We start from the raw sequence: 24873 nt of genomic DNA, 5'->3' as shown, positions 1-24873 counted from the left end.
TAAAAAAAATCTTGTGATAATCCATTGTTAACAGACTCCGTTCGGTGTATGATTGAACACAAGAAATTCAAGTGGTGTTGTGCAGGTGTGCACAAACGTTGATCGGCCGGGATCCAACTAGAATCAGATTTATTCGATTGATTAGTTTCGTGAGATCGACATTCTCAATATATCTCTTTGAGATTATTTGGATTGAGTGCGAATCTAAACTTGACTACTTTGGTAGTTATTGGATAGATTGATATAACCAGGCAAATGAGTTTATTAGATTAAACGGAAGAGCCTTTGCGTATGACTTAAGATATCTTTATCTTGAAAGAATCAAAAGAGTTGTTACCAAACAGATTTGTTGTTCCTTTACTGTTTGGAATACGATTCAAAGGAATTGTTCCAGTGCGTGCACACATCGAGGTCAGAAGCGCAGGGATACTGAGGAAACCAAGTGAACTAGGGGTAGTTGATTGGTCTCAACAATAATAAGTTGGTTTAGATTTTGTATAGTGGCTTAATTATGAGAATATTCAATTCTAGACCTGGTCCCGGAGTTTTTCTGCATTTGCAGTTTCCTTCCTCGTTAACAAAATCTTGTTGTGTCTTTTACTTTTCTATTTCCGCAATTGTAATTGTTTATTATAATTAAAAGTAAAATACACAAACGTTAACTCCGATATACTTGATAGTGATCCTATAGAGTTTGGTTAAGTTCGAACTTATTATCAAGTATCATACCTTGGTAGTCGTATTGTCTCGATCTCGTATCCATAGACAATCACACAAAGTGTGAATACCGATTTGTTGCATTGTCTAGACTTTGTCCATAGACGACCACTTTCGGTAAGAGGACTTATAGGTGGATAAATAAAATATTGTGGTGTATTTGGGTACCCTCGTCTTTTCATCTTTTGCAAAATAGGTAAGATTATAGATAATAATCCACTCCCCTTAAATAATGCTCCGAGAAGCCACGTGTTGTGGTAAGTTACTACATAATAATTCTCCCCCTTTTTGTCAACAAAATTGGTAAAGACGAAAAATAGGGAACATAATCGATTAAACAAACGACTATTCATGACTCGAGAACACATACCAACTTTAGTTTAGACGATTTTACCAAGAAAGTTCGGTATTGCGTCAAGGATACGTACAAGTACAAGCATCTCCTATAATTCTACATTCGTTCTTGCCACAAAGATATTACGTTTAAGCACGAGTTCAAAAGAACTCTCCCCTATTTGATGTCATTCCCGAAAAAACAATATAAACGACCTTGACTCTAATTAGAAGAGAAGGATTTTCCTTGTACAAACGAATTTACTCGTCAGTTACAAATAAAGTGAATTTGTATCCCAATATTTTTCTCTCTTCTCGTCAGTTACGAACAAAGAAGTTAAAAATAACAATATTAATGCTAAAGGCACTAAGATACAATATTTTTGGTGAGAAAAATAATCATCGACAAAAAATATTCTCTACACCAGTTACAAACAAGAGAACAACTAGTGTGATATGACCCAACATAAGAATTATAACTTCTCTAGTCATGTACAAACGTAGAGATTAAAGCTCACCAATTATCCCCTGGCGGTTATGCAATCAAGGAAGTAAGTAGATTTCTAGTGAACATCTTACGGAATCTTGTAGGAGTATATTCACAAAAAGTATAAATCGTGGAGAGATCAATATTGTCATTCTCAACGTAGTTTAATCCTCTTTTGCAAGAGTTAAGAGCTTAACCTATGAAAAAAATATGAGATGTATGTTCTAATCACTAGAATATGATAACAAAGAACATATCTCAACAAAATAAACATTTACCATGACCAACACAATCTTGTGTAAACGTACTAAGTGGATGATTATCAGAATTACATGTTTCGTATAAAACATTGGTAGTATTAAGTGGAAGATTATCAGAATTACATGTTTCATAAAAAACATTGGCATGGTGATATACTTGGATTATAACAATTGCTGACGATAGGAGGAGTAAAATTTCCTTTTTAATACACACTATTTTTATATGTTGTACTTGTGGTCATTGCCAAGGTAATATTTACTCAATACATACTATTTTTTTTTCCTTTTTTTAACGATCATTACTATTGCCAGTAAAATTAATTAGTTCTAAAATCTTTTTTGAGCTCACCGTTACTATATACTATACTGATTATTTTACATTTCCTTTGCGTTATAGATATTGATGGATGCAGTTTTAAAGATCTATATAACTAAGTCATGGTACCAGGAAATATTTGCAAATACAAAAGCGGACTTGAATTGGTCTTGGAACAAGGGATACGATTCAATTTTTTTTTAAATAGGAAAGAAGATACATTAACAACTTAAATTAAAGTAGATTTACATAAGAGGAGTATTTCATGAGATTTCCAAACTCGTGAGCGGAGACTCGATCCGCTGAACTCCTACTTGAGAGTCAGACTCCTGGCCAACTGAGCTAACCCCTGAAGGTTACGATTCAGAATTTTCAGAAATAATATTTGCTAATGCTCTTCTAATCAGAGGCGAGAATATTTAGTAATTAAGAAGAATTTATCATTTACGAATGATAACCTTTTATATATACCTATGAGAATGGTTCAATATGTATGACTTCTGAGCAAAATTACATTCATATTTCCAAGCATCAAATAAGTAGAATTCGCTAATTTATGGATAAAAAAATTTAGAGAAAAATAAGATATATTATACTCATTTGATCAGAGAAAAACCTCAAAATTTTAGGAGTTACACCATCAACACATCGTCAACACATTACAATAGCCGTAGGCTATGACTCCCGCTAATTTTTAAAGATGGATAACTTTAAAATATTGAGCCCCGACTGTATGCTGGGGTGATACCTAGTAATTATTAAAAGATGATGTGTGTTCGGCATTAGTATATCAACAACACCTTAACATGATGATTTACTAAACATCATTTAATTTTGTTACTATCACTACACGTCATATACTATAGTTTGCCAAACGTTCAACTGCTTTCCTTTCACAATGCAGCATAAACAAAGTAAAACGTAACTCAACACAACAAAAAAGCACTTTTCTAAAAATCATAGTAATACGAAACTCGCTAATGACAAGCGACTTGGGCCATGAGCTCTCTTAGATCCAAACAAAACATTGCCAATGATAGGGGTGAGCATTTGGCTCCAAATCCGTGGTTTCCATCCGACCCAACTGCATTTTTACGGATGGGTTTCCGGACCGTTCGCTAGTGGATTGGATGCAGATGCAATTTCTGGGATCTAATGGATTTTGGATTGGATACAGATGCACTCTTAAGAATCCGCTGGACATCTGCATCAGTTAGATTTATGTTAATCATGTATTTTTAATAGTCCACCATATAGTCGATTTACCTCTTCATCATTTTTTATATCAAACTTTTAGGTTTTGAGCTCGAAACGCAAAATTAAATCATATTCTTCTCTATTCATTCCTTAATTGATCGTTATTCAGGGCATTTTTGTTAGATTTTATATTTTCAGTTTAAATTTTTAATTATAAAAAAATACATTGGATCATCCATATCCAATCCGTCCATCCATACCATCAAATATAAATTCGTTTGGATATTGAATTCGATACGGATGCCAAATTTGAAATCTGTCATCGGATACATATGAGATCCATCCATACTCACCCTAGCCAATGGCAGATCGCATATCCCCGGGTCCCATACAAACTATAGGTCGAAACGAGACCTACATATATTTGTTTGCCCACAGAAAATATCGAAGTGCACCCCACAGTTCCTAGAACCCAAACTCCCAAATGACCAAACCCTCCTACATATATCGATCAAATCTATTTCCGTGTCATGTCTTCTCAAACAACTATTTAACCCCGCTGATAAAATCTCTTCCTTCTTCTTCTCTTTCGTTCTAATTCACTCAGCCAGAGACATAATCACCATCAGAAGAGAAGAACAAACAAAAAGTAAAATAAAAATCAATCTTCAAACCTATTTCCCTATTCGCGAAACCCTAATTTATTCTTTCTATTGCTCCCACTTATGGGGATTCCGCTACTCTTAAATATCTGGCTTTGGTGATTCTAAATCTCAGTTCAACTCAACCTAGTCTTTTTGTTTTTCACCATTGTGTTGTTCGGCTATTGATTTAAGATGAGCCTTCCGCCTATAGAATGTAAATTCATCACAGAAGAGTGTCTTCGCGAATGGAAGAATGGAAACACTAACTTCAAGCTACCAGACTCGGTGCCGATGCTTCGATTTCTGTATGAGCTTTGTTGGACTATGGTACGGTTGTCTCTATCATACCTATATATTCTTTGATAGGTTATATTTGTGATTTTGATTTCTTTTCTTTCTTTTGGTTTGTGTTAGGTCTTTGGAGACTTGCCTATTCAGAAGTGTAAAGTAGCATTAGATTCGGTTGAATTTTCCGACAAGACAACAAATGAAGAGATGAGTTCAGTTTTTGCAGATATTGTGACTCAGATGTCTCAAGATGTGCGTTTCTCTCCCTACTTCTTGTTTTTCATACTAATTCTTGGTCATAGAACTTGGTGAAAAATTAGTTGAATTTAACTGCTTTATTTTCAGTATCATGTTTTAGTTACTTAATTTGGTTTCATGTTTAGTTTTTGTCGTTATAGTTTTCAAGTGTTAAGTTTAAAATGCCATTATATTGTAAGCTGTCCAACTAGGATCTTGTTATTAGGGTTTGCAGCATACAGGCTCTGGTTACAGTAGGCCTGAAAAATCTGCTCAGCTATGCAGGCTAGAATTGGTGCTGTATTTGTTGAACTATTTGACATGTGAAAGATTTTTCTTTGAACTTGTGAACAACCAACTAAATTAACATACATAAAAAAAACCACAAGTGAAGGATAGTTCTTAACAAAGAAAAAAGAAGTATAAGGAATGTCGAAATTCAATATGAAAGTGAAATTGGATTTCAGAAATATTTTTTGTTTTTTAATCATGACCAATTACCGCCATTTCAGACAGCATCCGCCAGCACCAACACCATCGCTGTTCATAAAAATGTCCATCTTTGTTAAGAAGTGACCCTTCTTACTTGAGCTCATATACAATAAACTACTAAACTGCTATTTCTCTTGTTTTGGATGAATATATACTTTCTTCTGCCTTGTTTCTTTTCTGTCATACACTGGTACAGCATAAATAATGTACATAGAACTGTGTAATTCACAGGCTCAGGGCCATGTTCGGGCCTTCAGTTGTTGGATTCTCTTTCTAGCGCATGTTGTTATTATTTTATTTAGCAGTTGTTTCTGCCGCCTCAGTTTCACTCTCGATAGTTCAATTTCATCATATTATGGAGATTAGAGAAAAAACATTTTTCTTATGTTTCTTTTGCTAATTGTAGTCTTCATTCCTCTTTGCTTGTTCTTTCAAATTATGTTTTGATGTGGACTTTATTACTCATTGAAGTACATAATTCTTCAATGCAGCTTACAATGCCTGGGGAGAACCGTTCGCGTCTTATTACAGTGGTACGTGGTGATTATACAGTCATACGAGTTTCTCTATTATCAATTTTCTTACTTTCCCCTGCATTGCATGCGTTTTTATCACCTGACCTTTGTAATAGTTCATAGGAGCAGATCATTATTTGTCACACAGTAGCATGCACCAATATTTTCCATAGTTTTGGTATTCTCTCTCTCAGACTAAATTAATTTGTGTATTATGCTATAGCAAGAAGATGATATATGCACACTCTTGTTATCTCTTCTCTGTGTATGTTCATTTGAATTATGTACACATTCTGGACTTTCCAAGTATCCAGTGCGTTAAGGAATTCTTATTATATAACTATGGTTGAGCATTTCTTTTCCTAGAATCACTGGCCAACGTTATAGCATCAACTTGATCCTAGAGGCATAAACAAGCTAATCCATGGAACATGCACATGGAATTATGTGTAACAAATTATAGTTGTAAAATGCAAACTTTCGTGGTATAATTGATCAGCTTCTGCAATATTTGTATGAGGTTGGGTAGTGATCAAATCAATATTTGTGTTGTGGTTTGTAGATGCAGACTCTGTATCTACCTTTTGCTGGAGATAACGAAAGATTTCTGATTTTAATTTTGTTTTCTGGTAAACTGTTTTTTTTAACACCTATAAATTACAATGGAGACTCTGATTATGATTATCTTAATTTCTCCGTCATCTCTTTCCCATAGGCCAAGTGGCTGGTGGAGTCTGCGTTGGTTCCATTGAGGCTTTTCCAGGAGCGTTGTGAGGTGAATCAAGTTCTTAATCAATCATCATCTTTTACCGCTTGTCTTTCGTCTTCTTAGTGTTTTGTTTTCTTATGTTATTTTTAATGTCTCAGGAAGAATTCCTCTGGGAATCTGAAATGATCAAGATAAAGGCACCAGATCTGAAGGCCAAGGAGGTGGGTGAAACAAAACATGTATTATTGTGGTTTAATTTAGCAAAAAGTAATTAGTTGTGTATGAGGTACTGTGGACATGATGGAAGTTGAGGGACTAATTGGTGAAATTAATTAGGCAGTATTGCATGGCAACCCTACAAAAGCTGAGGAAACTCTTTATAGGTTTGTCTTGACGTAAAATGGTTCTACAAATTATGTGGCAGCCTTGGAACCTGAGGGTCGAAACTATGGCGAGAATCGTTGTTATGTATATTCTCGCTGGTAGATTTAGTTATAAAAGAATAAATCTTATCCTGCTTGAATGATGGGTAGAGCTCTAAGTGGTGCATCATTGCTGATGTGGCCGTCACTGTGAAGCAGGACATTGCTTAAAGCTTCCGATTCAGCTATCTGATATGGTTTTTATTTTAGGTGAGAAGCATGGTTTTATTTTAGGTGAGAAGCATATATGTTGAGGATAGGGTAAATGCAGCCTAAGAGTTTTTTCTTTCTTGAAAGTTCAAAGGAAATCATTGTAGAACTCTCCCCAACTAGAGAAAACTTCTTCTTGTAATTTGAGGCACTCTCTTAACACGGTCGTCTTAGTGGTTGAATTATGTTAGCTCAATCTGTACCATGATATAATGATGATAACTGTGTTATGGCATTTTGCCTATGTTTTGGTGTTAGCGTGGTTGGTAAATTTGTGGTGCCTTATGACTGGTGAAATCATTTTTTACAACATAATGTGATATTTAGGGATTTGTTACCCTTCTATTACTTATTCATTGCAGGTTAGAGTAAACACACGGCTTCTTTACCAGCAAACAAAATTCAACCTTCTTCGGGAGGAGAGCGAGGGGTATGCAAAACTGGTAAGTTGTGAAAGCTGCTAATATTTCCTTGCTTAACTGTGTTTTTACCTTATAGTTGATAACAGGGAAACAACCAATAATTATGTCGGAATAGGTAAAACTTTTGCGGGAAACCACAATTATACATTATTTCTTGCACTTGACCATTCTCGTGTAGTAAGGAAAACATTATATGGGCTTATCTGAGTAAACTTAAAATAATAATTGGTCACCCCTGACCTCTCTTCCAGACATCACATTTGTTAGGATTGCTTCTTTTTTATTGGTATTTAGGAATGTAATTTTGCAGCTCGCAAACTCAAAGTCCCATTTTTTTGTATGAAGGCTTCACATACACACCCATCTCCCTACCTTGGCTTTTTAATGGAGATTGGCTAACACGAAGGTATAAACTGACAGAAAGCAGAAAATAGGAGAATAAAACAACCATCAAACTGTACGTTAATAAATTGAGTCCAAGGCACAAAGCCAAATTACTCTTTTTGATAATCTGTAGATTATTTTCTCAAACAATAATAGAAGTCTGCGCCAAATGACACGATAATAACTATTTATACTAGAAGCGGACCCTATTGAAGAAACGTAAAGCTAACTACTAGTAAATAAAATCTAATAGTAGCGCCAGTGAAGTGGAAATCTTAAAATGCTGCTGCATCAGTTTTATAGGTTAAAATTTCTTGAATCACCTACCTACCATTTTCTCATATGAATGGTCTATGACACATATACAAAGTGCTTGAGAGAGTGCAGCTATTACAAAATGTGTAGAAGAGTTCACACTGGTCAGGAGCATGAACACTTTCATGTTTGTCTCAGTTGAGTCTGTTTACCTACAGGTAGAAGTTAGCCTACCGTTGAGATGGATGTTTCCCGTCCCTTGATCATACCTGTTTTGTTTTCAGGTAACCCTTCTTTGTCAAAGTGGTGCCGAGGCTTTATCACAGAATGCATCGGGAGCAACTATCAGCACAATTAAGGTTACAAGTTTGATTCTGTTCTTTTCAAATACTTCTCTTTTATTTGAATACTTACACAATTCTCTAATGTACTATTTTTGCAGTCATTAATTGGACATTTTGATCTCGATCCAAATCGCGTGTTCGATATCGTGAGTTCTTTACTTTTCACTGTACCCTGATAAGAATATCATTGTTTTACTATTTAAATTATGTATTTTTTCCAAGGCCTTGAAGTTCATCAGATGAGAACATTATTAGTTAATATAGTGAAATAAATTTGGTACAAGTTCTTTTCTCATCATGCTTTATCTTCCATCAATTGTTTTCTGAGCACCAGGTACTGGAGTGCTTTGAACTACAGCCGGACAATCACCTTTTCTTAGACTTGATACCTATATTTCCCAAGGTATAAAGACAGCTTGGTCAATTACTGGTCAATTACACAAGTGAAAAGTTGTATGTGTTTTGATTTGTACCTTTTCATTTTCTGTCTCTAACTCTATATGTGTATTTGTGTAATGTGATACAGTCCCATGCTTCTCAAATATTGGGGTTCAAGTTTCAGTATTATCAACGTATGGATGTGATGAGCCCTGTTCCATCGGGGCTTTATCAGCTTGCAGCTGCGCTTGTTAAAGCAGACTTCATTAATCTTGATAGCATGTAAGTACAGGTTATTATATTCTATATTCCTTTTTCTTCTCTTGGTGTTTAATGAGGTTAACTTTGCGTAAGTAAATCTGCTATTCTGCTCAAACCAATCATCCGGCCTCCTAAGGATGTTGGTTGTAGTCAGTTCTTCTCATTCTCTTAGGGCTATTGTTTGATGTGTGATGCATATAGTATAATATGGACGTTGCGCTTGCTGACATGTATATTGTTGCTGCTGTTTATGAGAACCTTCCTGCTAACAGTCGCATTTCTTCCTTATAATTCATGGCCTTCTACTCATCGTCGGTTAATGATACGCCACTGCTGAAAAGATCGAGTAGCAGAAAATGTCTGAAACTGAGCATCAGATGATGATGGAAAACTGATCTGCTGCCAATGATTCCAATAATTCCAGTGGAAAACTTTTTTTCCCTCTAAATTCCAGTTGGTAACTGGAGTGGTCTCAGTGAACATGGTTATTCAGTGTCAAACATATACGATTTTCAAGAGGAGCGGATTGGAACAAACAGGAGGCCTGTATAAAACACTTGAGAATCAACTAAGTGAATGAGATCTCAATCCCTGGTCATTGTTGCTACAAACCATAAATAAGTTACGTAGTTCTCTGGTCAGGATGTGGCTCTTCGTTAGCGTTTCATTTCGATTAATGTTGCTATATCGAAGACAATCCTATTCTGTGGAATTTACTCTGGAAGATAGTTTTGAGCTTATAAGCTTGTCTGCTGCAGGCAAGGAAGAAGTCTCACCCTTAAGGCCTTACTGTGGTAATAGCATAGTAGACATGATGATTAGCCGTTGTGGAAAGTGTTTCCGAGTCGGGATTCAATACTGCTGTTCTGTTTTTAAAGGAGGAGGATTTTGGAACTTTAGGCATGCCTTCTTGCTGTTCAGATTTTATAAGCCTAGATGATACACAATGCTGAAGCACTTTTTCTTCAATTACATAAGGACCCACTGCTATTCCCGCAGAGTAGGCAAGTGGCTATTTGGACATCCAACTGCAATTGATATTTTGCTTGGCGTATGTGATCCTTCATTCGAAGCGGTTATGATGAGCCTAAGATACCATATGGGACTGAGAGGAAAATTTTGTGTTTGTTCATCAGAGTGTCTCAACTAACGAAATTGAAGCATATAAGCGTCTTATCTGATGATGGAACCCTTTTTCGACAGTTTATTTTTAATCTAAGAAGGACCTGGCTTGATTCTCTGTTTCTTCATGGTGTGCCTAGGAGCAACTGCTGTTGGATTTTTGTTCAGTTTTTAGTACTTCCAGTGGATGATACTGGATGACTTGTGTAGTCTGGAGATCATACGTTTTACAATGATGATCTAATTCTTCTAAGTCTTTTTGTCGCTGTATATTTTGCATGTCTCCATGTAATGCTTCCTGCCATATGTCTACCCTGTTCTCTACCAAAAAATGGGGGTCCACTTCCACTTGAAAGTATATTCTCACTTTTGTTACATCATTGTTTATGTTTTTATTTTTCAGTATCACTTTTTTGTGTTCATGTTGTGAATCTTTAAGCTTAACTTGCATTTCAATCTCCAATTCTAATTTGGCTGCAGTTAACGTCTTCCACAAAAGCAATGACAATATCTAACATTTGCAGTTGTGGCGTAAGCACTTGGCTTGTAGGTTTAGTGTAACAAGACTTGTCCAAAGCTAGAAAGGGTGTAATTGGTGGTGTGAATTCTGAAATTCCATGCTGGCATATTTAATATTTTCAGATTAGGTTTAGGCTGGATGATTTGTTTCATTGGATCCTGACGTCGTATTCAGATATTTACCTGATCAGAGACCTTAGATTTAGTATTATACATCTTGGCAGAGTCCTAATTTCGTGTATGTGCAGCCATGATCAACTTGTCACTGGTACTGATTCATAGGTTTAATGTCGACAGCATAGAAGAGTTTGCCACTCATATTCACTGTTTTTACTGTTCTCCTTATTCTTGCTAGGTTTTCTTGCTTCTTGGTCTTACTTTCTTTTGAGCATCTTATGTGTTTGTTTTGTTGGCTTATCAGTTACTTTTCCATCTCAGATATTCGCACTTACTTCCTAAGGACGAAGATGCTTTTGAACTCTATGACTCGTTCTCAGCAAAGCGTTTTGATGAGGTATACCCAGTTAATTGATCTGCATTGTTTGAATTACTATTCTATTACTAGTTTTTGACCCGTACTACATACGGGGGGGAATCTTGTATAAAATTGTCTTAAAAATCTAATGAGTGATCAAGTTCTTAGGTTCTTAGAGAGTTTTCTTAATTATTATCACGTAGAAAGTTGTATAAAATTGTTATATAGCCCATAACTCAATTCAGATTCAGAAGATGTGATTCACACGAAGACAAAATTTCCAGTACATGAGAAAAAGAGTGTAAAGATGGTGTAAGAACATTAATTATTAAAGAAATGTTATATTTCTAGCGTTTAGAATTTTAATTAATTCTAATGGGACTGCTTTCAAAAGGAAGCAAGTATTAGGTGAGAGTTAATATGAAGCGAGTATTGCGTGAGAGTTGGCCACAACTTGCAATTTTTTTTTCTGTACTTATATATGTATAAAGTGGATCAAACAACATCAGATCAAATACTAAGTCGTAATCTTAGCCTTCCTAGTGAATGTGGTGCACTTCTTATTTTTGTTACAGTTTCGAAAAGAAGGCAAAGAAATAAAGAATCATGTCAAGTCCTCTGCAGACATTCTAGTTCTCAAATATATATCCAATTCATTGGCACACTGTTTTATGCCTAATGCTTTTCTTTTCCTATTGTGCAGGCTCACAAAATTGGCAAAATAAATCTGGCTGCTACTGGTAAGGACCTGATGGAGGATGAGAAGCAAGGTGATGTAACAGTAGATCTTTATACTGCCTTGGACATGGAAAGCTCTGCTGTTGAAGAACGTTCCCCTGAGCTTGTAAATAATCAGAGTTTGGGCCTGCTTAATGGATTTCTTTCTGTAGATGACTGGTATGTGTAGTTTTAACTCGCTAATGTACTGCTGGGGCATCTCGGCTGCTAATAAACTCATTATGACATCATAACCTGAATGCTACTGGCAAACATTGATAGTGGTCCTTGGTCCTTACCAATTAAAACCTAGAAAGCCTTTTTTAAAAGATGTTCTGCTTTGTAAGGTCCAGTTTGTCTACTCTTTATGAACCCAAGCTATTCATCCTTCATCCTTCGTAGAGTTGGCTGCTAAATGTAGAAAATTCAGTCTGCATCCCTGGGTTACATGTATGTTACTGCAGTTTACTGTAAAATTACATTAGGAAGTTTTACTCTCTAAATCTATGGTTCTCCCATCTTTATATCAGAAGAAACCCAATGTAATAGTCTTAATCTGAACCAGTCAATGCTATCATATAAATTAAAAATCAATACAATCTCTGGTGAGACCCATGGCAGAATCTCGATTCTTTTTATATAAACCATACACAAGTTCTACTTGTATATATTTGCATGCTGTTAGATATTTACGACTCATTTGATTATGAACCCTCAGACCCATTAGTTATCAGAAAAAAAAAACAATCTCAGAGTCATCTAGCTATCATATTTAATAGTTGTATATAACAGCTGTCTTCTTATTTTACAGGTATCATGCACACATCCTATTTGATCGTCTCTCCCCTCTCAATCCTGTGGCACATGATCAGATCTGTAAGGGCTTGTTTAGGTACTTCCAAAATTTCAGTTTTGTTACTTTTTAAAATAGGAGAATGTTTCTTTTTGATATAGAACACATCTGTTGACATCTGGGGCAATAAACTATATTTTATGTGTCAGGATTATTGAAAAATCAATCTCGTCCGCCTATGCTGCTGTCCGCCAAACAGATCATCAAAATCTCGTCACCTCCTCTGCTTCTGGTTACGATTTCTCAGAAGCTACAGATGGAACAACGCCAAAGACATCATTTATTCATCTTCCCAAGGAGCTATTTCAGATGCTTGCTTCTGCTGGACCTTATCTTTACCGTAACACTCTACTGCTACAAAAGGTGTGTCTAACAGCAATTTTGTCTAGTTGGAGGGTTTGCTTTTCCATGCAAAGAAAAGCAGCTGTCTCACCATCTTAATGTGTATGAACAGGTTTGTAGAGTATTGAGGGGCTATTACCTATCCGCATTGGAACTAGTGAATTGCAGTGGAGGACCAGTTTCTCTTGCATCTACGACTGCTGGGATTAGAGATCCTAATCAGCACTTAAGAGTTGCTAAAGCAAAAGTTGAGGATGCTCTTGGTACATGCATACTTCCTTCATTACAGTTAATACCCGCAAATCCTGCAGTGGGCCAGGAAATATGGGAATTAATGTGTCTTCTGCCATATGAGGTCAGTAATTAGATGTTTTTGTCTTTCATTCAGAGCTTGCTAAAGGGTCATAGGGAAACATGTTTGACGAAACTCATTTGCTAGGCGCGTTATCATTTGTATGGTGAATGGGAAAAAGAAAATGAGCGCATTCCAATGGTTTTGGCTGCAAGACAAACGGCAAAGGTATTGGATTCTAATTGAACAGAGTCTTTTGCCTATTTCTTGCATTCTTCTTGCACTTTCCTGGTTTCTTAACTGTATTGTTCTTCTGTAGTTGGATACACGGAGAATCTTGAAACGGCTTGCGAAAGAAAATCTCAAGCAACTAGGTCGAATGGTGGCAAAACTTGCTCATGCCAATCCTATGACTGTATTGCGGACGATTGTTCATCAGGTACATTTTCTGATGTTTAAGAAACTGAGTTCGTTAATTTTCTTGGAGGTGTTCATGATTTTTCTGAACTGTGATGTACAGATTGAGGCATATAGGGATATGATCGCACCTGTTGTAGATGCTTTCAAGTACTTGACACAGGTTTGAGTCCCCTATAATCCTACACTATAAGTTTCACCATTATGATCTTCCATCTGTTTACTGCTTGTATGTATGTAGGCTCAGGCGGGGGTAGATGGTCTACTTCCCTAATATACTTGATACACATCTGCATATTAGTCTATCTGGAAGTGTTGAAAGAAATTCATTGTCTTCAACTTATGTAATTTAGGAATTTAGAGCACATTAGTATAAACAAATTTCTATCATGGAAATGTTGTAGTTTGCTATGTTATGATTTGTTAGATATGTGCATTTACAGCATTCCTTTTAGTGTGTATATCCTTTTAGATATTGGATCATTTGTAGATGCGTATAATTTTAACTCTGTTTTTAATTCTAAGATAATTCTTCAATTGTAGCTGGAATACGATATTTTGGAGTATGTAGTAATTGAAAGGTTGGCACAAGGTGGGCGCGATAAACTAAAAGATGATGGTGTTAATTTGTGCGATTGGCTTCAGTCTTTGGCTTCCTTTTGGGGACATTTGTATGTATTATATCCTCAAGTCTACCACCTTTTTTTTCCCCATTACTAACTACTGAAACCTGAGGTTTGTTAATTTTTCATTGGCCTTCCATGTAATCACTGGGGGAAATGCTTCACCTCAGTAGTTTTGTGATGCTACGGCCCTTGATATATCTGATGGATAAGATATATATGCCCACTTGAAAATGTATTAACCATAACTTGGATGTACTGAAGCCATTTTTCTTGTGTAGGTGTAAGAAGTACCCTTCAATGGAATTAAGGGGTCTTTTCCAGTACCTTGTTAATCAGCTGAAAAAGGGGAAGGGAATTGAGCTTGTCCTCTTGCAGGTGCGTGTTTAGAATCTTATGTAGTGATGTTTTATCTGGGCCTCTACTTGACATGTTGATGAACTTGCACTCTATGAAACCTACAGGAGCTTATCCAGCAAATGGCAAATGTTCAGTATACAGAGAATATGACCGAGGAACAACTGGATGCAATGGCAGGGAGCGAAACACTACGCTATCAGGCTACTGCATTCGGAATGACCAGGAACAATAAGGTTCTTTTCTCGATTTTTAAGACTGATTTCCTAAGACTGTACCTCCCTAGTTCCTGTTAAAACAGACAGCCCTTTTAATTGCTATATATGTATGCATGCAAACCAGCAGACAACATATGCATTCTGCACTTCGGCTACGTTATTTCTTAGAAATCTGCTACTAAGCCGAAAGACGGATTTATGTATTTTCTTGAATTAAATGATTTTTGACTTTTGGATGTAAGTTTTTGATGTTGTTTTTCAACCGCTAAATCGCTTATGCGGGGGTACTCCGTCATTTGCTAAGCTTTGGTATGCTGAATGGTCCAAAGCATAGTGTGGAGCCATATATTAGTTAGGTTTGTGCTCACTTTAGTGAGAAGCTATATATATGCCGGAGACAGTGCCCCGAGATTATTTTTTGAGGTACACATGTTACCGGTAAGGTTGCTGCTCTGCTGCATCCTGAGGGTATAGGTGAGAAAATGAACCTTAATATACTACTTGTTCGCAAGTAATATTCAAAAGGGTACCCTCATGCAGGCAAAATTTAGTTAAGGCCTTAAGGGTCATTAAGTGGGGTTGTCCTTGTGGCGGGCGTTAACCTATAACATGTATGGTTAGTAATGCAATACAGGGCTTAGGCATACCGTGCTTACCAAGTTCTCTTCAAATAGATAGACTGATTTTGAAAAGCAAAACTTTCGGATGTGTGCTCTTTAAAGAGTATAATAACAGAATTGCATGTGCTTTTTAGTTTATCTTTTAGCTTGCTGACTATTGACTTTGAGGATCATACTGTATATACACAGGCATTGGTTAGATCTACCAACAGGCTAAGGGACTCGCTGCTTCCGAAGGATGAACCTAAGTTGGCACTTCCGCTTTTGTTGCTCATAGCGCAGCATCGTGCTCTGTAAGTTATTAGCTTATGTTAGATGTATTTGCTAAAAACTCTTGTGATCTTTGGAGTTAACATAAATGATATGCTGGGTTTTACTTTATGGTTATGGAGACATTTGAGGTGATCCTATTTGCTGTGTGCTATTCAGGGTTGTCATAAATGCAGATGCACCATACATTAAGATGGTCAGTGAGCAGTTTGATAGGTGTCATGGGACTCTTTTGCAGTATGTGGAGTTTCTGAACAGTGCTCTAACTCCAACTACTGCCTATGCTCAACTGATACCTCCGCTAGAAGATCTTGTACACAAATACCACCTTGACCCAGAGGTATGTAGATTTCTTAAAAGTTGTTTGTATTTGTTTGTTATTGTTGGTCGTGTTAGTAGTTTACTACCTTCTGTTAATATAGACCCATTGACTATTACTGTCTGTTCAAATTTTCTTGGCCTAGTCGCTAAGAACTTCATAGGGATGCTAAATGCAAATATGTGGAGTATCTGTACAAAGTATAAAGAAGTTCTTCTAAGATTAGAAGTTTCATTTAATTGTTTCTCATCATGATGTAAATCGAAATGGATCAGTTTTATAGAAGGTAATCCCTATTGTACATGTGGTTGTGTTCTTCTGAGAAACACCCATGCCTGTTTTTTTTGTGGTATCGTAGGTTCCACAGTAGTTGATGCTACTATCTACGATAACCTTAAGTTATAGGTATCCTTGCCTGCTAAAAAGGTAATATTTATGTGTAGTGTACTTGTATGACTATTGACAACTTGTATTCTTACTCAGGTGGCGTTCTTGATATATCGTCCTGTCATGAGGCTGTTTAAGTGTGCAAGTGGCTCTGAACCTGATGTATTCTGGCCATGTAATAATATCAAAGAGACAAGTATGTCAAACACACAGTCTGAATCTTCAATCCCAACTACTGAACTGGTTCTGGATCTTGGTTACCCGCGCAAGCCTATCATGTAATAGTCATTGACACCCGTGTACTGCTATCTATCATCTACTTAAACTTTAAATTTTGAAATAGTGGACTAGAGTTATAGAAGCAGTATAATTTTTTCTTGTATCTTTTTGTGGCTGTTAATCTCTAAACCCAGGTACCTCTCATTTTTTACAGGTGGTCAGAGCTTCTTGATACAGTCAAAGAAGTGTTGCCTTCGAAAGCGTGGAATAGCTTATCTCCCGATCTATATGCCACATTTTGGGGACTCACACTTTATGATCTGTATGTCCCTAAAAGTCGTTATGATTCTGAAATCGCCAAACAACATGCCGCTCTTAAAGCATTAGAAGAACTTTCAGACAACTCTAGTTCGGCTATTACCAAAAGGAAAAAGGATAAGGAACGCATTCAAGAGTTGCTAGATCGTTTGACTCATGAACTCCGCAAGCATGAGGAAAATGCCGCATCTGTGCGCCAGCGGCTTGCCCGGGAAAAAGACAAGTGGCTCAGCTCCTGTCCTGATACTCTGAAAATTAATATGGAATTTCTTCAGCGCTGTATTTTTCCTCGATGCATTTTCAGCATGCTAGACGCTGTTTACTGTGCCCAGTTTGTGCGCACTCTACATTCTCTTGGCACCCCATTTTTTAACACTGTTAATCATATTGATGTCCTAATATGCAAGACCTTACAACCAATGATCTGCTGTTGCACCGAATACGAAGCTGGCAGACTTGGAAGGTTTTTGTTTGAGACTTTAGAGATGGCTTATCATTGGAAGGTAAATCCTTCTAATTTTATTTGCATTCTGGGTCTCCATGTGCACCATATACCGTAAAAATCATGCCTTTTTGCTCCTACAATATTTGGTGATAATGATCTGGAAATAATTGCATTCTCACTGGAATCTTGATTTACTTTCTCAGAAGAAGGAGTCAACATATGAACGCGAGTGTGGAAATATGCCAGGGTTTGCCGTCTACTACAGATACCCAAACAGCCAACGCGTCACATATGGCCAGTTCGTCAGAGTGAGTTTTTTGTTTTCTTCATTAAATATTTGCTTTCTCTGGTAATTGTTACCATCTAAACTAAGTAAACAATAAATTCTACTAGGTTAAAAGTGACTGGACCAGCACTTTTGGCGTTTTGATTTGCCCCGAACTAAACAGTGTTTGTGCACATTTAATCTTTATTACTCTCTTTCTTAGTTTGTTTGGATAGGTTGTTCGAGGAGTAAATGAGTTCGTTTATGTATACCTCAACCTTTCAAATGGTTTCATGGCCATAACTAAATTATGAGCACATTAGAGAATCGATGGAAAGTGAAAGTTAAATTGGAGAACAAATTAGAAACAATCGAGTTTTACTTGAAAACTGTCTATCTTTACTATTATTATTACTTCCAGCAATTCTAAACTGTCTATCTTTATGATTATTTTACTAATTTAGGCCTACAAAATCTGATTGTAGGCCTAAGCATAGATTTTAAAGAAACCTTTCCTCTATCATGTGTGGTAGAGGTCGTTCGCCTGTTGCTAGGCAGCTATATGGCTACCTAATTTGTGTGTACAACAGAAGAAGTAACTTTCATTTGATGAGGCAAAACAGTTCTGTCTCCCATAAGTGTGGTTTTAAGTGTGAGACATTTTTATTTACGGCTCCTGTGGTTTACATGTCCCTTGTCAAAGCTAAAGATCTGAGAGAGAGCTGTGGCTGCAAATATGTATGTTCTTACGTCAAATCCTTTTCTTGTTAGGTACACTGGAAATGGAGCTGTAGAATAACTCGATTGCTGATACAGTGCCTGGAATCAAATGAGTACATGGAAATTCGAAATGCTCTTATTATGTTGACGAAAATTTCAAGTGTTTTCCCAGTTACTCGAAAAAGTGGGATTAATCTTGAAAAGCGGGTAAAGAGGCGTTCTTCTGCTTCTTTGTTTTTTTTACTATGTGCGTCTGTGATGATGCTCTTATAAATGTGATTGTTTTTTCAGGTAGCTAAAATCAAAGGGGATGAGAGAGAGGACCTCAAGGTATTGGCTACAGGTGTTGCTGCAGCTTTGGCTTCACGAAAGGTAAGTTATAGAGGAACTTCTTTGGTACTTCCGTGTCTCCCTCACTAAATTTGCTCTTCTAATGTTACCAGTTCTGTTTAGTAGTAAATCTGCTGGCTGATCACTTCTCTATAACCGCAGAGTTTCTGGGTTACCGATGAAGAGTTCTGTATGGGTTATGTTGATCTAAAACCTGCAGCTGTAACAGCTTCAAAACCGTTAGGTGTTACAGTACCAAATGGTTCTTCTCTTAAAGCTCCTCAAATGGAGTCTGCTGTAATGAAGAATAGCACGATTGCAGGCCAACTTAATGATTCTGGAAATCTGAATAAGGACCCAATCTTGAGGGCAAGACCTCTAGATGGGAGACTGGACAGAACAGAAAGCATCACAGTACCAAAATCTGATCCAGAGCAGCCAAAGCTAAAAGGTGGCTCATTAACAAATGGTCTGGAGATACAATGTGTGTCCACTGTTGCAGTACCATCTGGGATGATCCAGAAGCATACAGATGATCCTACAAAAGGCCAATGTGATGAGACCATGGCTAAAGTTGCTCAAAAGCCCGGGGACTCCGAGGTATTTTTTTAAGCATACATTATTTGGAAATAAAAGATGGTTAACACCATGTAGAATTAATATCTGTTTTGGCAAGTAAATTACTTATCAGTAGGTCCTTAGCGTCAGAAGTACTTGTGCAAAGTTTTAGAAATTAATAAGTGGGCGTCTAGTTTATTCTCTCGTTACTTGCTAACCTGTTTCAAATTATTCACAGCTGAGGGCTACAATTAAAAGATCAATTGGCGCTCCTCTTACAAAACAGTCTAAACATGACGGAATTAAGGATGAAAATAAATCTGTTAAACCTGTCACTAGACATGCTAGTCCTCTTGTAACATCATCCAGTGAAAGAGATCTCCCTGCGCATCCTGCGGATGGTAGGCAAAGTGCACCCTCTTCCACTGCTACAACAAATGGTAACACGGTGCCGCTGTCCTCTAAAGTTTCAAAAGCGGAAGGTGGTGCTACTAGGCCCTCTGAACCTAGGGTTTCAGCTGGAAAAGAAATAGATGATGTCGAAGCTTCTAAAACTGCAAATTTGTCGTCCTTTCCAGAAGATTCTCTGACTGCTTCAAAGTCTATGGACAAGCAGCAAAAGAGGGCCATTCCATCTGAAGAATTGGATAGGCTGAGCAAAAGAAGGAAAGACAATAATGTAAGAGATGGAGATGGTGAAGGTCGATTTTCTGATCGAGATAGGTCTATGGATGCACGGTTCCCTCATGCTGATGTGGACAAAACTGGAATAGATGATCAGGGTCTCAGTAGAGCCACTGAGAAGCTTTTAGACAGATCGAAAGAAAAGGGCAGTGAGAGGTATGACAGAGACCACAGAGAAAGATTGGAAAGACCTGATAAGTCAATTGGGGATGAAGTTCTCAGTGAAAGGCCTAGGGATAGGTCGATGGAAAGACATGGAAGAGAACGTTCAATTGAAAGAGTCCATGATAGGAATTTTGACAGAGTCGAAAAACTAAAGGATGATAGGTATAAGGATGATAGGAGTAAACTTCGTTACAGTGAGGCGCCTTTAGAAAAATCCCATATCGATGACCGTGACCGTTTTAACAGACAAAGCTTGCCTCCACCGCCGCCTCTGCCTTCCCATATGGTTCCCCAATCAGTTAGCGGTAGTCGGAGAGATGAAGATGCCGATAGAAGGGTCAGTAATACCAGACACATGCAAAGGCTCTCCCCTAGACACGAAGAAAAAGACCGTAGACGGTCGGAGGAGATTTCTTTAGCTTCGGATGATGCAAAACGAAGAAGAGAAGAGGACTTCCGTGAAAGAAAGCGTGATGAGCGAGATGGCTCAGCAATAAAGGTACAATTTGGCACCTCAATCAGTTACTGTTTTTCCGTGCTGATAAATGTTGCTTTTTTGCCATATTCTGGGATTTCACGTGTTAGTTGTTCTTTAAACAACATTTATCATTTAGGTTCTGAAAGAAGCACCACACCTTTCATGTGTGCCTCTATGGTATATCGTGGACACTGTCTCCTAAACATCTAATTTGAAGTGGGGTAGTTGTATGTTTTTCTGCAGCTATAATAAGAATTTGAAAGAACCACCTGGTTTCATAGTTGTTATGTTGGACTTGGAGTTATACTGTGTACTTCTGTTTTTCTTTCTATTGTATCAATGTCTTCCATTCAAGTGCAAAACTGTATTTGTCATCTTGGAACATTACAGTGGAGATCTTTCTTAGGTTTTGTTGATGATGTGTATTCAGGTGGAGGAGAGAGAAAAAGTAAACATTGCAAAGGATGACTTGGACACAAATGCAGCATCGAAGAGGAGGAAACTTAAGCGAGACCATCTATCATCTTCTGATGTCAGTGAGTATCCAATGGGAGTGCAACCCCTCCCTTCCGCTTCTGTTAGTGTGTCACAGTCATTGTACGATGGGAGGGAACGGGCAGAACGGAAAGTTTCAGCGATCCAACGAGCCGGTTTCCTTGAGGAACCTTCGCCGAGAATGCATGGTAAAGAGGCTGCCAACAAGATAACCCGTCGCGATAGTGAACAGTATCCTTTAATAAATTCATTAATATTCCTCAATTCATAGAATTTTATCGCGTTTTTCTTTTCTTTTGTTTGCTCTTCTAATATCTACTTTTTTTTTCTTTTTTTTTTTTTGACACTTAATATCTACTTTTCTTACTACTTACTGTTTCGAGGTTTTTGAATATTCCATTCTGATTTCAGACGTTGTTTTGGGTTGTGCTTATAATAATTGCAGGTTTCATTTATTGATCAATTACTTATTTTCCAGATTCCAGTTTTCCGCGGAGTTTTTTGCCGTAAACGTTTTCGGCAAGTTTTTTTTGCTTGTAATGTTGCCCACTAATTGCATTTATTTAAATATTTTCTTTTTATTTGGATGATATAATAAGTCCTTAACCACCTTGGTTCAGACTTTATGACAGAGAATGGGACGACGACAAGAGGCTGAGACCAGAACAGAAACGAAGGCATCGGAAATAGTTATGTTACTCGTGGTATCTATTGTTCAACTGCAGCAACTGCAGGAGTGATAACAGATATACTTCGGTCGGTTTTTTGCCTTCTGATCTATCAATGTATCATTGGTGTCCGGATATTTTTCTGTATATATCCGGATTTTTGATGTTCTTTGTACAGGATATATCATATTAGGCTAGGCATGTTTCGCCCTCGCATACAATTAAGTAAATTCCGTGTATATTGATGCCATGACCATAGTCATTCTATGCTCTGGCGGGATTAATTTTGTGGCCATGTTACCCAGAAATCTGACCCTTATGAGACATTTGATGGGATCCCAGCTTTAACTCCTGCACCCCTTGGAAATTTATTGAAGTGTAAAGCTCTTGAAGGAAAAGAAAAAAAGAACGAGCACGCCAACCAAGCTGTGTGAGTTCTTTTCCGACTTGATAATTTGTTGCTGGCCAATAATTTGTTCGAATAACATATTGACTCCTGAACCTGATGAGTAATCTGGATGTTTCTATAGGTTCTTGGCCTATAGAAACCTAAAACCTAAAACAAAGAGACTCGACACCTTTTGGATAACCTATTCGTGGTATCTATTGTTTAATATGGATGTTTCTATAGGTTCTTGGCCAATTCTCCCAGATGACATCCCAGCTTATGTCATCTGGGTCGAGGTTGAGGGGTCAGGGGGGGGGGGTCCACAAATAACAAGTCAGGTATGTGGGTGGCGGGTGAAATTGTTTCTGCTTAGGCAGTGTCAATTCAATCAAAATTACATATTCCATATGTAATTGTAATATAGAGGTGGGTTCCAACACTTTTTTGAATAACAACTCCTACTCGTAATAATGCAAAAAGTAAAACCACAGGCTAGACTGTGTCGTAGTATCATCTCGATCTTGTATCCATAGTCAATCACACAAGTGACCTTGTTGTATTGTCTCGATCTCATATTCATAGACGATCACACAAAGTGTGAACTGAATTGTTGTATTGTCTCGACTCTATAGGTTGATAAACAAAAGATTGTAGTGTATTTGGGTACCCTCGTCTTTTCATGATGGCAATTAATCTCAAATCATGCATCAATTTATGTTTACATAAGTTGTGTTTAGCATAACATATGAGTTTCAGGTTTAAACTTTTGTTATTGGCACGCATAAGTTAAAACCTTCTGTTGTTGTTCTTTTGTTCTTGCCAGAGGATGACAATACACATGGAGAGAGTTCTTATTTGAACTTGCGCTTAATGATATATCTTTCTGGGGAGAAGCGGCTGCGGAAATTGAGGTAACGATTTTTGTTTGTTAGTTAATCGTTTTCCTGTTTAAGAAAAGTATGTTTATATTGCATATATTTTGCTTTTGCTTAACAAAATGTCGGCACAATTGATATGTTCCATTATTGTGTATAGATTAGTTTGTTTGATTGAATTGGTTCCGGTTAAGAAAAACTGTGTCAATTTATTTGGCTTATGGTTTGGTATCTTCTTTATTGTTGGGTATCAAGTGTTTTTGCTTAACGAAATTCGATGCAATTGCGGTGTTGTAATGTATATATTTGTTTCAATTGCTTCCGGTTAAGAAAATAATTGTGCAAGTCAATTTATTTTGGTTTGTATGTATTGTTTATGGCTTAACAAAATACATGATAATTTGTTTAGTCCAAATCGACTCCGGATAAGAGAAACTAAGTTAATTCTAACCTTATTTAGACTTATCAAATTGAAGGATTCGGTTATTCAAGTCTAATCGAATGCCTTGACAAGAAAAACTAGTTAACTAACCTAGTGTTTGTATTGTCTAAAGGGAAAGGTCTAAGTTATTGTCTGAATAAGGAAATAAAGTTAATTATGATCTTTATTCTGGTCTTATCGAAACAAGAGATTGTACATACGCAATCGGCTCAACAATAGAATGAAGTATCTTAGAGATTGCTTCGAGCAATTGTTTCCTTGATAACATATTGAAACCAAATTACTTTTGTAGTTTCGGTTTTAATATTGGTTATCTAAAATGGTATGTGAAACCTTCGTGCTTACTCTTATAGGTTGTACAAGTCTTATAGGTTTGTAAGATCCTTTCGCTTTGTCATTTATTTGCTCGAACCTTTGTCATTTTGTGACAAAAAAGGGAAGAAATATATGGAGTAAACAAGTGATTTTTAATCACTAGGAAAAGGACAATTGTGCTTAGACGTTATATCTTAGGAAAAAGTAAAGCATAGGCTAGGGGGGAGAATACTACACAACATACCTTATGTCGTTTTTGTAGTATTTCATACTACAAAAAGGGAATAACAAAGATGCTCGGATTGAATATTTACCTAGCTTGCCTTTAGGGGGAGCAAAAACTTTTGTTATTCAAATGTCAACAACGACATTTATTGATTGAATATATGCAGGTTATTGTGTTGTTGAAACTTGGAATCAAGCGTATGAAGAATGAGTTATTTTGTAATTTGTTTGGCTCCATATGTAAATAGAGTTTTGTCACTAAAATTGACAAAGGGGAAGATTGTTAAAGCATAGCTCGGTTAAACCCACCATGCGCTGGTATGTCAAGTTTGGTTGTCATATTTTAGTATCAAAACTCATCCAGAGTCGCTTAATTAAATAATTCTTTTAGGTTAGACTAGAAAGTCTAGGAATGTTGAGAAATACAAATATTACTCCGAATACCTGAAGAATGAGAAGAAATAACGACGACGTCATCTTTCCACGGTTAGTAATATTGACTTGAACTTGTTACCATTCGTAACGTATCTTTCAAGTCGTGCTATATTGAAAACATAACAAGCGAAGCTTGTATATAAATAAATACTCTAGTGGATAGACATGATCATAATAATATGATCATACAAGAAATTATATTACGAATTATAACGCTTATCTTTTGAACTACGTAGATATGACATCGACATAATCTTGTATATAGTTTTATGATTATGTGTATGAGTTTATGGTGAAGATTTCATCATAGGAAACGATGTTTACATTTTTTTAAAGGAAGTAGGTCCGTGAACTTGTTTCATGAATTGAAAGGGAAATCAATAGGTATACTGGTCTGGCTATTCATTGCATATTTTTTGGATGACCAATATGTGTGAGTTGGTAGA

The 24873-nt window shown here is 36.8% G+C and overlaps 1 protein-coding gene across 3 annotated transcripts; it reads left to right on the top strand.

Moving 5' to 3' along the window:
* The first annotated feature begins 3777 nt into the window (after positions 1-3777).
* On the top strand, positions 3778-22073 carry LOC113303133 (THO complex subunit 2-like). Of its 3 annotated transcripts, none has more exons than XM_026552132.1 (32): positions 3778-4281; positions 4369-4494; positions 5463-5504; positions 6202-6261; positions 6354-6416; positions 7190-7270; positions 8173-8247; positions 8331-8378; positions 8567-8635; positions 8759-8892; positions 10951-11026; positions 11691-11884; positions 12516-12596; positions 12707-12920; positions 13012-13254; positions 13339-13419; positions 13511-13630; positions 13712-13771; positions 14152-14279; positions 14513-14609; positions 14696-14824; positions 15616-15719; positions 15856-16036; positions 16499-16680; positions 16836-17442; positions 17588-17692; positions 18421-18576; positions 18661-18741; positions 18862-19299; positions 19496-20605; positions 21015-21310; positions 21700-22073. In XM_026552132.1, the coding sequence occupies exons 1-32, from the start codon at positions 4147-4149 to the stop codon at positions 21767-21769; spliced, it is 5586 nt and encodes a 1861-aa protein (XP_026407917.1). In that variant the 5' UTR covers positions 3778-4146; the 3' UTR covers positions 21770-22073. The 3 variants fall into 3 exon arrangements, with proteins under 3 accessions (XP_026407917.1, XP_026407918.1, XP_026407919.1); XM_026552133.1 differs by lacking the exon at positions 3778-4281 and adding an exon at positions 6049-6115 and having other exon boundaries at positions 4417-4494; XM_026552134.1 differs by lacking the exons at positions 3778-4281; positions 4369-4494; positions 5463-5504; ... (5 more) ...; positions 8567-8635; positions 8759-8892 and adding an exon at positions 9256-10348.
* The last annotated feature ends 2800 nt before the right edge of the window (positions 22074-24873 follow it).

Source organism: Papaver somniferum, chromosome 8, assembly GCF_003573695.1.
Source record: "Papaver somniferum cultivar HN1 chromosome 8, ASM357369v1, whole genome shotgun sequence".
Lineage (NCBI taxonomy): Eukaryota > Viridiplantae > Streptophyta > Magnoliopsida > Ranunculales > Papaveraceae > Papaver > Papaver somniferum.
The sequence above is the reverse complement of the archived record's forward strand: the minus strand, read 5'-3'. Positions and strand labels throughout refer to the sequence as shown.